This window comes from Colletes latitarsis, chromosome 4 (genome assembly GCF_051014445.1).
Source record: "Colletes latitarsis isolate SP2378_abdomen chromosome 4, iyColLati1, whole genome shotgun sequence".
NCBI lineage: Eukaryota > Metazoa > Arthropoda > Insecta > Hymenoptera > Colletidae > Colletes > Colletes latitarsis.
Window position 1 is genome coordinate 29,649,879 of NC_135137.1, and position 12,938 is coordinate 29,662,816.

The window sequence follows — 12,938 nt, forward strand, 5'->3', positions numbered from 1 at the left end:
ATTTTCTAGAAATGATGTCCTATTGCTGTAGAAATAAGTATAACCGTGATATTGTACATTTTATGGTTGAAATTCATGATACTATACAGGGTGTTCGGCCACCCCTGGGAAAAATTTTAATAGAGGATTCTAGAGGCCAAAATAAGACGAAAATCAAGAATACCAATTTGTTGATGGAGGCTTCGTTAAAAAGTTATTAACAATTAAATTCAAAAATTTCAAATCGTTCTGGAAAAATTATTTTCGGTTGCGGGAGTCAATTACAATCATTTTTGGTGAATACACATACTTCCGAAATCCTACCCACTTTCGAAAAAACAATTCGAGAAAGTGCTAAAAGTTTTGGGTGAAAAAAGACTTTCGAATTGTCTTGGAAAAATTATTTTTAGTTGCAGGGTTCAGTTGCAAGCATTTTTGGTCAATAGACATACCCCCGAAATCCTACTCAGTTTCGAGAAAAAAATTCCTTACCGAAAATATAATTTCTGGCCAGAAATGTCTGCCCGAATTTTCATGCGAATATTTAAAACGTCATAACTTCTGAACGGATTGGACGATTTTAATGTTTAAAAAAGCAAACTACGCGTATTTTGGTGGAGAATATGTACAAACCGCAAAAATATTCGAAAAGTTGGTCCTTGACCCCGTAAAATGAGAAAAACCCCATAAAAATGGTCCAATTTTCAAACAGTTATAACTCCTACAATTGTAAATATATTTCGATGAAACTTTTTTCTGACACAGAGCCCATGGGTACCTACAAAAAAGTATTAGACAACTTTTCTGTAGGGCGTCAAATAAAATTATCAAAAATGAAAAACTAATTTTTAAGAAAAATCGACAGATGCCTAAATTTTTCGATGAAAAAAAAAATTTCAAATCGTTCTAAAAAAAATATTTTTGGCTGTAGGGGTCAATTACAATCATTTTTGGTGAATAGACATACCCCCAAAATGCTGCACATTTTCTAGAAAAAAATTCGAGAAGGTGTGAAATTTTTCGATGAAAAAAAAAAATTTCAAATCGTTCTGGAAAAATTATTTTCGGTTGCGGGGGTCAATTACAATAATTTTTGGTGAATAGACCTACCCCCGAAATCCTACACACTTTCTAGAAAAAAATTCAGTACGGGCGAAACTTTAAACGTTAATAATTTTTTAACGAAGCCTCCATCAACAAATTAGTATTCTTGATTTTCGTCTTATTTTGACCTCTAGAATCTCCTATTCAAATATTCCCAGGGGTGGCCAAACACCTTGTATGAATATTTTAATTAAATGCGATATTTTCCAATCCGTGAATTCTTATCAGCACAATAAATTTAATTAGAAAAAACTATAACTATATTTTTGAAACATTTCAGTGTATTTACGTATCAAATAAGAATAAATGTTTATCAACTTTGCAATATTAATTGCTTACTTGCAATAGAAATAAAGCGTAAGAAATCCTATATCATTTTCAGAATGCAAAATTATTTTCATAAATCAGACATATGTCATTTGTTATAGAATGCATGAATTTTTTTGCGACATTTTAATAATAATGATTAAAAAATCTACTAGGAAAAGATACTAAAAATAATTAACGCAACGTCATTCCGTCCATGTCCGAACAAAAACACTTTTCATAAAATTCTATTTGAGAAGAAAATGCTATGAGAAACTATTAACGGAATAATTGAGATAACGACCCGCAATCTGATTTAAAAAGTTTATATCGTAAACTTTGCATTATAAACTAACTAAATTGATGCTTGGTATAGCGAAAGTTTAATCGACGTTAATTAAATCGGCACCTCGCTATTGACTTTTCATCTAACTTTTTTAAATCAATTAACACGCGATTTTAATATTTCATGTATTAATACTCTCGTCTTTCCTTAGAAAATGTAAATAAAATTATTACAAATGATACTATTATGATACAATTATTTGTAACGTAATAAAATAGCATTTTCATTTACTTAGACGTTAAACAAAATTATTAATTTCACATAAATGAACTAACAATTCTTTAAACTACTTTTTATAAAATACACATAAAAGAATAGTGTCAATTTTCTGTGGAAAAAATGTGATCAATTATGTGTAATCTAATGTTGTTATTTTCGACAATAATGAAATATATATTTAACATATAGGTAACATAAATTTTCTGCTGTACGCAACTCTCACAAGACAATGGAACCGACGCGTAGATCCCCTCGCGTGCCAGTGCTACCAACTCTAAGCCTACTTCACACTAGATTCACTCACCAGACATACAACTAATAAAAATAACTCTAAATCTTTTGCTAAACTATATTGAACTACGTCTCGAATAAAATCTCTTTTAGTAAATCCTGCCTTAGACATACCTAAAAAATGGAAAAATGTCTTGGATGACTGAAGTTTATGGTTGAAACGAGAAAAGAACAACCACCTGGCTACCAAAAGTAGGGAACGATAATTAATTATGAAGCAGAAAAGACGACTTACTAAATTGCTTCACCAAATGGTCGATTTAAAATCGAAAATAAATAAATATCGAAACGATAATAACGTTATTAGTTTAAATTTAAGAGTATCAAAATTCTTATCTTTTTTCAAACAACATTTTCAATCCCTGTCCGTGAATGCTATTGTTATTTTCAATTTCCTTCGCGTCAAAGAAAAAGTAATTGACACTTCGACGTTTTCTTTCGTCTAATATCTTTCTTCCTTCCTCGAGAACAAAATTCGATTTTTCGATCGGTGAATTTTACGAGATCCGATCGAGGGTGACAAAACCCTCGATATTACCATCGTTTCCACCGTCTGTGCGCGAATATCGTCCGAAAAAATGTGCTCTTCCGACCATTTAATCGCCCACTAGCGATATTTGCACGAAGCCAGTGTCGCGGATCATGAAATTACATTCTGCTCTTTGCGTAAATTCTCAAAAAAAAAAAAACAATAGCATTCGTTGGGAAAAATGTACACCTGACCCACGCTTTTTCCACGATGGTTCACATTTGAGATTCTGCTCGAATCGCCCCCGGAAATGCATCTTTCTGAATGTTACATTTCCATTTTAATTCAAACGTGAAAATAGTAATGCATTTTCAAGACACATTCATCCACTGGAAATGTAAATTACGATTGAGGTTCGACCAAACACTGTTCAACTTTTATTTATTTTGAATAGAAGTATTTTGAAATATTTTGTGGATCAAAAAATGAATTGATAGATGGGAAAAGGTGTGCAAGATTTCTTCGATAATAAGAGGAAAATTAATTTCGTCTCGGATTAAATGTATGCAAACAATAAAAAACGCTCGTGGAAGGTTGAAACACAATCAACGTCTTCAAGTTCATGAAATGCTATCTGCAAATATTGTCGATGATTACATAGTAAGAGATATTCGATTAAAGAGCTCCGGTCGCGTCTTCGTACCACAATTGAGCACAAACGCGTTACGTTCGCGTGCTTTTACGACTGAATAATTTTGTTGTACTTACGCAATCGACACAATAATTGTTCAGATAATGCATTCAATGTCATGTACAAGTATTGTATATAACGAAAGCTGTCAAAAGAAAAGTACTCCATTACGATGAAACCAAAGTATTTGTTACCTGTCCGACTCAATCATACGACGAAAAACTATGTTTAATATTAGTTTAATATCAATACAATAAAAAAAAATTTGAGTATTTTCTTCAGTCCTACCATAAGCAACAACTTGATTTAAAATTTAATATTAAAAATTAGAAATGCAGTAATTATAATCTCTCTATATTATACAGTTTTCTATCTTCACCAGTTCCAATGTAATATTAAAATATGTACTGTATCCTGTATATTTTAATATCAATGCAAAAACTACTTGTTATAGCATTTCTTTTAACACTAATATATTGTACTAGAAAAACTGGTTATCTTATAATTCTAAAAATACGTCTCGAAGCACCAAGAAGGTTCGTCGCGTCGATATAGAAAAATCGCCAAGCTAATTTCAGCCACGAATGTCTATTTTTTAAGCCCCTTTAAGAAACAGGAGAAAAATGTAACAGAGAAGGAAGAAACAGAAAGCGAAGCAGACCAATAAGGACGCACCTATGACAGGGAAATTCGATGTCGTGCTCTAATTGGCGTTTATAGTACACAAGGGTGCCATGCCTCAACCCCTCTTATTATATCGCTTCCATAATGAGCCACGAGAAATTGGAGAATCATTTGGTGCCGAATAGAGACTTCTCTTTCTTAATTTTTCGTACACCCTCTTTGCATCATTTTCGCATAATTTTCCTCGTAAGGCTAATTGTTTCACGGTTTCTTTCGATTCTACAGGATGTTTCTTCTACCTTATCTGTAGAAATGTGTCACGATAAAATTGTCTGGTTCGAAGCTAAGAATTATTATTATTCATATTTTTCCCGATTTTGTTGCGATGATGTCATTAACGTGTATTTTTTATAATGAACAGAGAAATAATTCATCATCTATTAGTGCGAGAATATTTTAAAAGAAGTCAATTGTTTAGAAGGACATGTATATTTTTTATAAATGCAAAACTATTGTTAATTAAAAAATGTAACCGCTATTTAAATTCTACGGAATTCCGATTATAGTCATATTCGAAATGATCTCCCATCGCTAAATTCAATTATAATTCCTGCCAACCCGTTAGCGCTACGATCTTATTCTTTGCTGGATTGGTAACGTCGTACGTAACACGAAAATGGTAAAGGGACTTAACAAAAAAGCATTGTATGCAACATCTATTTTATACATCTCATTTGCAGTAGCGCCTGACAAATCACACCTACTTTATCCAAACTTAGTGCATTTCTGTAGAACATACAATTCTCATTTGTACAAAAGAATACCTGTAATCAATAAGGACAGGCAAATTGTTAGGAATATAACTGCAATTGAAGAATTTATACCATACATCGATACACAGACTAACCACAGACGAAGTATACGAGTAGACCTTTCACCTCATGGACTTTCGTGACCCAATCTGACTGCCATACCGACCTGAAAATTCAGAGGTGATTTTAGCGTTCTCTTCTCGTGGATGGCGGTCAGTTGAGAAACTATTCACTGAATTAGTATTGATGGGCAGATAGCTGCAGCGTGTACGTAAATACATGTGAATTGACTATGAAAGAGATTAAAATTCATTTTTGAATCTGTTGGTAACGTTGCGAATGACACGAAAATGGTAATGGGGTTTCGAGACCCTATAAAAATGGACCAAAAAATCCATTGGGTGAAAGATCTACCCGTATACCTCGTCTGTAATAATGCTCTTGAATCTTTGATGAATCAATGAGAATCAAAACTAACCTAGTGAAGAAGCTCTATATTTACGATGACCTATACAAAGCGGATCGCAGCCAATTTGCTAATATTATTCAGTTTTTAATTAATAATTGCATTACCCAGCTAAGAGTGATACGATTATTAATTAAACGTTAAATAATATTACCCAGATCTCACCACGAGGAGGTTGCTGCGAGTGGAGACCCAAAAGGAGATAGATGAAATCAAAGTTCCATCGATCTACCTTTCGCAATTTTACCAAGCAATTATTTTGTTTAAAAAGAAGGCTGAAGCTAAATCGTAGTCGTTGACGACTTCGCCAATCAATTAACAATGAACAGTTTCTTCGATCAAAAATGAATATTCTACACAAAATGGTATTAAAAACAATTATTTACACAGCACATGCTATCGAGCATTGTTTTAACTATTGCCTGATGATAATTAATAATTGTTGCAAATAATAGGAATGAAAATACTTTTCTATAGGGTGTCAAACAAAATTACTAAAAATCAAAAACGAATTTTTAAGAAAAATCGACAGGGGGTAGGTGTCTAAATTTTTCGGCGAAATTGAAAAGTTTTAAATCATTCTGGAAAAATTATTTTCGATTGCAGGTGTTAATTACAATCATTTTTTATCAATAGACATACCCTCGAAATCCTAACCATTTTCGAGAAAAAATAGTAATTTCATTTTCTGTCTCACTCCCTTTTGTGTTCATTTGTATAATCTGTTGGTAATGTCGCGAGTGACACGAAAATGATAATAAAAATGGGCCGAAAATATACATTGGATGTAAGGTCTACTCGTATACCTCGTCTGTGGTCTAACAACTTGTAATTCCACAGAATATACAACCCAAACTTACAATAAATTATAGAAAAAACCTACAATATTTAATATTCAATTATTTTTTTTATACATTTAAAAAAACAAAGGTTGTGAAAAGTAACTATTGAATATTGGAAATAGGTTGTTCTTCTTATTTGTTAATGTTCAATATCTTTAATTTCAGAAACGAGACAACGCAATTAACAATATCTCTATTTTCATTTATAAAATGCATTAATTTAAAAAGAATGTTTCAGGGACTATTACTGGCTAACCTCAAAATGTATTTGGCCGAATTACTGACAATAAGTCCTCAAGTATTGTTAATCGAACACGTCAAATTTAAAATCGCTAACTTCAGAATTTGTATTAACCTTTATGTACAGCCTCGATCGACTAATTTCACACGAGAAACTTTCGCGATGTACGTATTTTAAGGCGGGAAACGAAAATGTTTATGGAAATAGAAGATGAGACTCGCGATTTTATAACGATTTACAGTAAGGATTTTTTGGGAAGGGCAAGTGAAAAGCGAAGAGAATACAGGCCACAACCCGCGTATCATCCACCCCTAAATATCTTAAATGGGCCTTACAGGAAATGTTTGAATACTCGTCGAAAAAATTTATCACTACCTTTAAATAAACAAAGCGAGGATCCCCAAGAATTTTTAAATAAAGTAAGAAAAAATGCAATGACAGTTTATAGTATCACTTAATATAGTATGTACGTGCATCGCATAGTACACATTATCTACAACAGTATACGTCTTTTTCATAACCTCTTAACGAACCGTATGTGAAAATTTGTCTAACTTACTCGTTGATTCGAAATATCTTCAGTATGATGTTTACTACAAACCCAAAACACAATATTCTGTTACGTACATTGATATATTACAACATTTTTGCAAGAACAATTAATATATTTCAAACGTATTTAACATTTAGATTCGCGATAAGTTCCCGCGTTTAACAAAATGTCTCCCGGAAGTTGTGCCGGACGAAAATTTGATCGAAGACAAGGAAAACGAAACTACGCAAACTGTGTATCATTCTGATTATTCAAAAGGTTTTTATTTTCTTTTACTATAATTATTAATTCCTAACTGCACATCAATAGTTGATCAGTAAATAAAAATCCTCAAAATTAGAAAAAAAATATAGCGTCATATATTCTCCAAGTTCCGGTTATCAAATTATGCGAAGTGGCTTGTTTGAGACTATTTCTTAATTATTTAATCACTTTACTTATTAATATTGACGAGCAATTGTGATTTATTCTGTTCAAATCAATATCACAACTTACGATGATCGAAAAATTTATAAAAATTAGGCGATTATTCGCCTCGTATAAAAATATATGGGAGAAGGAAAGACATCCGTTTACCGGAAGACTGGGTTATATCGGAAACGATCCAAAGAAAATCTTATAGAAATCCATGGAAAATTGCAACCGAGAATTTGTTACGTGTCGCGAAAAGTGAGAAACCTCCGGATAATTTAAAACCAAATCATAAAGAAAGAGAAATTCTTCGTATAAGGTAAAAAACCAGATTACACCTTGAAAAGCATAAAATACATTTTATAATAAGCGATGGAAAATTTATTGAAAGTAGACGTACATTACTCAAATAATCAGAAGATCACTTTTATGGATAATTCAGGAGAATGAATGACATATCAAGAATTATACACGTATTTTACACTTTACGCAATAATACATTATCCAAAATAATTAGAAGATCATTACCAATATAGATCATTATATTGCTAAGCAGGTGACTAATAAGTGAAAAGCTGCAACACGCTAAATGAGTTGGACATCCATTAAAATTTAGTATTTCCTTGATCCCTGAAAGTTAATTCATTCTCCTGAATTGTCCATAAACTTGGTCTATCGATTATTTTAATTAGTTTATTCTTGCTAAACGTTTCACTCATATTAGCATGTTGAAACTTTTATAATATTTATTTTATAACAAAACTGTGCGATCTTCTAATTATTTTGAGCAGTGTATTGTAAATAACGTTAGATAATATCCTTTTCCTTTCCCTTTTATAGAATGTTTTGATAACTATCTACATAATTTTCATTATAGAAACATCTTTACCACAGCTTTTACAATGTTTGTTATAATCATTCATAAATAAATGTATTTGAAAATCATTTGCTCTTTTAGAACTGGTGATTCAGAGTACAATGCTACAATTGACGCTACGGGAAATAAAATAATAGAAGAATGTCTGTTAGGTGCACCTTTACCAATTGAACCAAATATATATGTTAAAGGACCAGACAGTCCACTGTCCGAATGCTCCAAAGTTTTAGCAGAAAAGAAAATTGCCCTTCCATCTAACATATTTTAATTTATTTTTAAAGAAAACACGACAATAAGAAACTATAAAAAAAAAAATCTCCGATGTACCCATTTTCACAAAAGAATTATTTTCAGAAAGATCCTATGAAAAATGAGTATGAGATTTAAATTATAGGTGAAAGGATTACGTTAATTAAACTACCAAATATAAGTTATTACAAAACACAACTCGTGTTGTTTTGCTTATACATACTTAGTTCCGTTACAAATATATTATTTCCTATTCTCACCAGACTTAACTATTATTTTACAATTCTTCGCATCCATACTGGACACTGTAATATATTTCGCGTGAATCTTACATTTATAATTTTACAATTATTTACAAGCCTGACTTGATATAGACCCATTTGACCAAATAACTCCTTGCGGATGTAAAACGTCTTCTTACTTTGCCTAACCATTTGTAAAAGAAGGTACTATATTCGATTGCATAGAATATATCGAAAAATTCACAAATTTTCGATTTTACAAGAATTTAACCTTTTTATAATTTTACACGTCTCTTACGTATATAAGAAACGTGTAACGTGTATTCACGTTTAAATTTAGTACGCACTTGTTTTTATACATTTCAAAATGAAACAAGAATTAAAAAAGATTTACTTATAGCAATAAATTTTGAAGAATTTCGATAACTACTTAAAAGTAATAAATGTTACATACTGATTGACCAAAATATTAACATTTCAAGATTAAACACGTTATTTACAATAAGCCACTGCATAAAATAAGTAACTTCTTACAATATATTCTTAACAATTATCTATTTTCCATAAAGCTTTCCATTAGACTAAATTAATTGTACTAGCACTCAAAATTGTACAAAAAGTCTTATTGGTGCACACACACTCAGCATCTTCATAGTTCATCATTATAATGGAAGTTAAGATTAATTCATTTATAAAATCTATTCTACAAATGGTACCCAGCACGTAATAATAAATTATAGTTCAGTCTCTCAATCCAATGTAGCGATACGTACGTCATACGAAATTTTACAAATATTAAAATCTTATATCCGATATGTTACACTGCAAGCTTTGTATGTACAGAACATATCTATGTTAATTATATATAATTAAATTGCAATATACCTTTTTTTTTAACAAAATATTATATTATAATATTCAAATTTTAATTCAATTTTCCGTTGTATCGCGACATGATACTATGTAATAATATTATCAAGTATGTGTTAGGCTACACGCAAAGAAAAGTTAAAAAAATATTCGACTTAAACAACTTTTACAAACATATTATATACAAACCTTGATAACTCTTCACAGCTTCTTGTCCATAAAAATTATACCTGCACTACACCTATTAAGATGAATATTATTTACAAAATGTCTTTCGAAGAGTGACGTAAATATAAGTAGGATTTCGTCACAGACACATTTTCCTTTTTCACTTATTATAACACTCCGTCTAGTCCAATTTAACTATCTACATTAAACGATTGTTCGAGGTAACAATATCATCTTCAGAGATCATATCCTGAAGTGGTATACCTGGTTTCTGTAAGAGTTGTTAAAAAACACGTACAACTAAATCGTCTTAAGAGCTATGTATTCCTATCTTTTACTGCGTAAAATATTAAATATTTGCACTTACTTCGATGACGATAGTGGAGGCCATATTATCTGTGTCGTGATACTGTACTCCTACGTTTGCTGCTGCTATTGCTATAGTACGAACGGTGTTGGTGCTGGTCGAAGATGTGATGTGCTGGGTAATCATGGAGTTTTCATTCGTTCTACTGGAACCATTACACTCTTATATGCGTAAAATATGAATGAGACACTGTGCTTGCATTCTAGCGAAAACAATCAGAGTAATAAGACATATATAGCAACTTACTTTCGCTTCTTTACTTGACCAGAGTGGAAACGGCCACCTTCGCCGCGAATTCTGTTCATTGCATGCCGATGACGAGATTCGTGGAGGTATTTCTGCAACAGAAAATTAATTTACTAAATTTATTTTAGAGCGATCCAAGAAATTTGTTATTTAACATAACAACATTACGGCTTGTTTCGAGATCCTCTTCAATCAAATTTTAATTTTAATTAAATAATAAATAACAAAACAAACTTACAGGTCTCTCTTTCGGTATTTTTCCTTCGGCTTCTAATTTAGCACGAGCCTGACGACGTTTCAATATGCGCCTATACTGTTTAGCATTTACATATAGTGGTTCTTCTTCAAAAACTTCGGCATTAGGCAACGCTACCCTTTGGAATTGTGTCTGCCCACTATTTCCAGGGACCATCTGATTATCAAAGATTGAAACAATGTATTATTAAATTTTTTAATAGAAATATAAATTTATAATATCGAGTATCGATAAATTATATATATTTCTTGATTTCAAAGTAAACACGTTGAAATAAGAAGACATTCTGTTGACAATACTGTTGCTCCATAATCACTACAAGTCAGTATAATATATATACACAGACTATGTAAGTGAAAGAGACATTCTAATAGTACCATGACAACGTTTCCTGCCTGAGATGCTGCTGCTGTTGGACTTGCCAAAGGCTGTACCGGCGTTGTGGTTGCAGCAGTGGTGGTTGTCTGTGACGTCGTTCCAGCAATTTGCATAAGATTTCCATTGATATTAATTACTAAAAACAGTGGTACAATTAAAATATCATCTTTATAACAATATCAATGAAAAAAGGTTGCTAATTATCATACCTGTAGGTTGTGCTTGTTGAACTTGGCCTTCTAATTGAACCGGTTGATAAATATATGTTTGGCCATCTGGTGTTTGAATGATTTGCGGCGTTTGTGGTTGCTGTATCACAATCTGTTGACCCGTACTAGTTAAACTAGACACTGGTACAACTTGTATTTGTCCATTAGGTGCAGCTACTTGTATAGCTTGTGGCAACATCATCGCTTGACCACCTTGACCCATTTGAACAACTTGGACGGTTCCTCCAGCATTTCCGACCACAACTGCCTGTCCTTCTCCCAATTGATCCATCGTAAGTATTTTCTATCTCTAAGTAGAAAACATTGTGTTACAACAAAGTAACAATAACTTACAAGATTCAGATTTATACCAAAGTTATAACATTGATCGATGTACAATGTTAATTCCAGTTATCTAAGTGAAAGTCATTAATTTCAACATTAACCCAGACCTTTTCTTCTTTCATTAGATGTCTCAGTGCCATAATTAGTAACTTTCTCCTAGATGGCAAGAATTAATACTTTCCGATATACATTGACGTTATAACTTCTGTATAAATTCTTGTAAACATATGACTTATGACTCTATGACTGAACATTAAATAGTAAGTTCGTGAATATAAATTCTCTAATAGAATAGATAAGTAAAATTTATCAACATAACAAAGGTAATGACTTTACGTACATACGTGCACACGCAGACAAAGACAAAATTTATATACACAAATGACTACATCCTATATAATACTTATGAATCATGTACAAACACTGTCGTCCTTATTCGGTAGAACGCAGATAAATAGAAGTAAAGTTCCGTACACCGAATCAAAAGGTTAGATTCTTCGAAGAATCGTTAGTTCCATAGTATGGAATTCGCGGCTGGCGATCATCGATAAAGATCGCCAACGTGGCTAAGCACATTGGGGTCTGAGGGCCCACGTGCGGAACGTTAGATACGTGGGACAGAGAATCGAGGCCAGACAGTAATCATCACCTTCTGTCGCGCAGAAACCGCTTCTGAAGGATGTTGTATCCTGTTCTTGGCGACATGGTTAACCTCGTATCCTCACGATGCTTAACGTGCGGAGATACGAAACGAAGGACAAGCCGACTGTGTGGTAGACGGAACGCGACGTACTCGTTATCGAACAATGCGGATTTCTGACGAGAAATTCTCGTCTTGACAAACATGGCCGTGCAGAAAGGCTTTTTGAACGTCACGAAGAGGCGAGCTTGCACTTGGAACGGTTCACAGAACGAAAACACGGTTATTCGTGCAACCGTGCGCGACCGTACGTGTACCCCGCTGATGTTTGATAATTTGTGGACTTACATTGGATATTTTCGTGGGCACTTTCCCAATGATTGGTCGGCAAATTGAGGACCAATGGTCGGCGATAGAGAGTCCTCGGCTCTTGTGTATTGGTGGCACTGAACGGGGGGACCTGCCAGTCCGATAGCAGCCCGATGCCAGACCGGTCGATGCCCCTCCGCTCCACAACGCGCCTAACCAATCTACTGGCTTGACTATCCCCACCTCCTGCTTCCCGCGCTCTCGTTAAACTTCGCGCGTTCCTCACAGCTTAATTCCCGCTTCTTTTTAAATCAATACACCCATACGTAATACAACAAATTCCTCGCTTAAAGATAAAATTTTATCACGGTATTAAAGAAACTGAATCATCCTCAGTACTTATTTAATTTAATTTCAAAGCGATACCG

The 12,938-nt window shown here is 33.0% G+C and overlaps 2 protein-coding genes across 6 annotated transcripts; one reads left to right on the forward strand and one right to left on the reverse strand.

Annotated features, from left to right (window-relative positions):
* Positions 1-6,581: 6,581 nt before the first annotated feature.
* On the forward strand, positions 6,582-8,499 carry LOC143341352 (uncharacterized). The gene is made up of 4 exons (XM_076764238.1): positions 6,582-6,809; positions 7,081-7,201; positions 7,466-7,673; positions 8,313-8,499. Exons 1-4 carry the CDS (start codon positions 6,582-6,584, stop codon positions 8,497-8,499), a joined length of 744 nt encoding a protein of 247 aa, XP_076620353.1.
* On the reverse strand, positions 7,739-12,728 carry Nf-ya (nuclear factor Y-box A). Of its 5 annotated transcripts, none has more exons than XM_076763917.1 (7): positions 12,550-12,728; positions 11,217-11,526; positions 11,007-11,143; positions 10,612-10,785; positions 10,374-10,465; positions 10,128-10,272; positions 7,739-10,031 (listed from the first exon to the last, which is right to left on the reverse strand). In XM_076763917.1, the coding sequence occupies exons 2-7, from the start codon at positions 11,506-11,508 to the stop codon at positions 9,960-9,962; spliced, it is 912 nt and encodes a 303-aa protein (XP_076620032.1). In that variant the 5' UTR covers positions 11,509-11,526; positions 12,550-12,728; the 3' UTR covers positions 7,739-9,959. The 5 variants fall into 5 exon arrangements, with proteins under 5 accessions (XP_076620032.1, XP_076620036.1, XP_076620035.1 ...); XM_076763921.1 differs by lacking the exon at positions 12,550-12,728 and adding an exon at positions 12,211-12,535 and having other exon boundaries at positions 11,025-11,143; XM_076763920.1 differs by lacking the exon at positions 12,550-12,728 and adding an exon at positions 12,211-12,535 and having other exon boundaries at positions 10,128-10,269.
* Positions 12,729-12,938: the final 210 nt, after the last annotated feature.

What these genes read in the sequence shown, in the direction of transcription:
- Nf-ya (XM_076763917.1), bottom strand. Translation starts at nt 11,508, where the DNA reads ATGGATCAATTGGGAGAAGGACAGGCAGTTGTGGTCGGAAATGCTGGA. An exon ending in AGGCAGGAAACGTTGTCATG is followed by an intron (nt 10,786 to 11,006) that starts GTACTATTAGAA and finishes TTTGATAATCAG; the next exon opens with ATGGTCCCTGGAAATAGTGG. An exon ending in CCTCCACTATCGTCATCGAA is followed by an intron (nt 10,032 to 10,127) that starts GTAAGTGCAAAT and finishes CAACTCTTACAG; the next exon opens with AAACCAGGTATACCACTTCA.
- LOC143341352 (XM_076764238.1), top strand. Translation starts at nt 6,582, where the DNA reads ATGTTTATGGAAATAGAAGATGAGACTCGCGATTTTATAACGATTTAC. An exon ending in CCCAAGAATTTTTAAATAAA is followed by an intron (nt 6,810 to 7,080) that starts GTAAGAAAAAAT and finishes TTTAACATTTAG; the next exon opens with ATTCGCGATAAGTTCCCGCG. An exon ending in AGAGAAATTCTTCGTATAAG is followed by an intron (nt 7,674 to 8,312) that starts GTAAAAAACCAG and finishes TTGCTCTTTTAG; the next exon opens with AACTGGTGATTCAGAGTACA.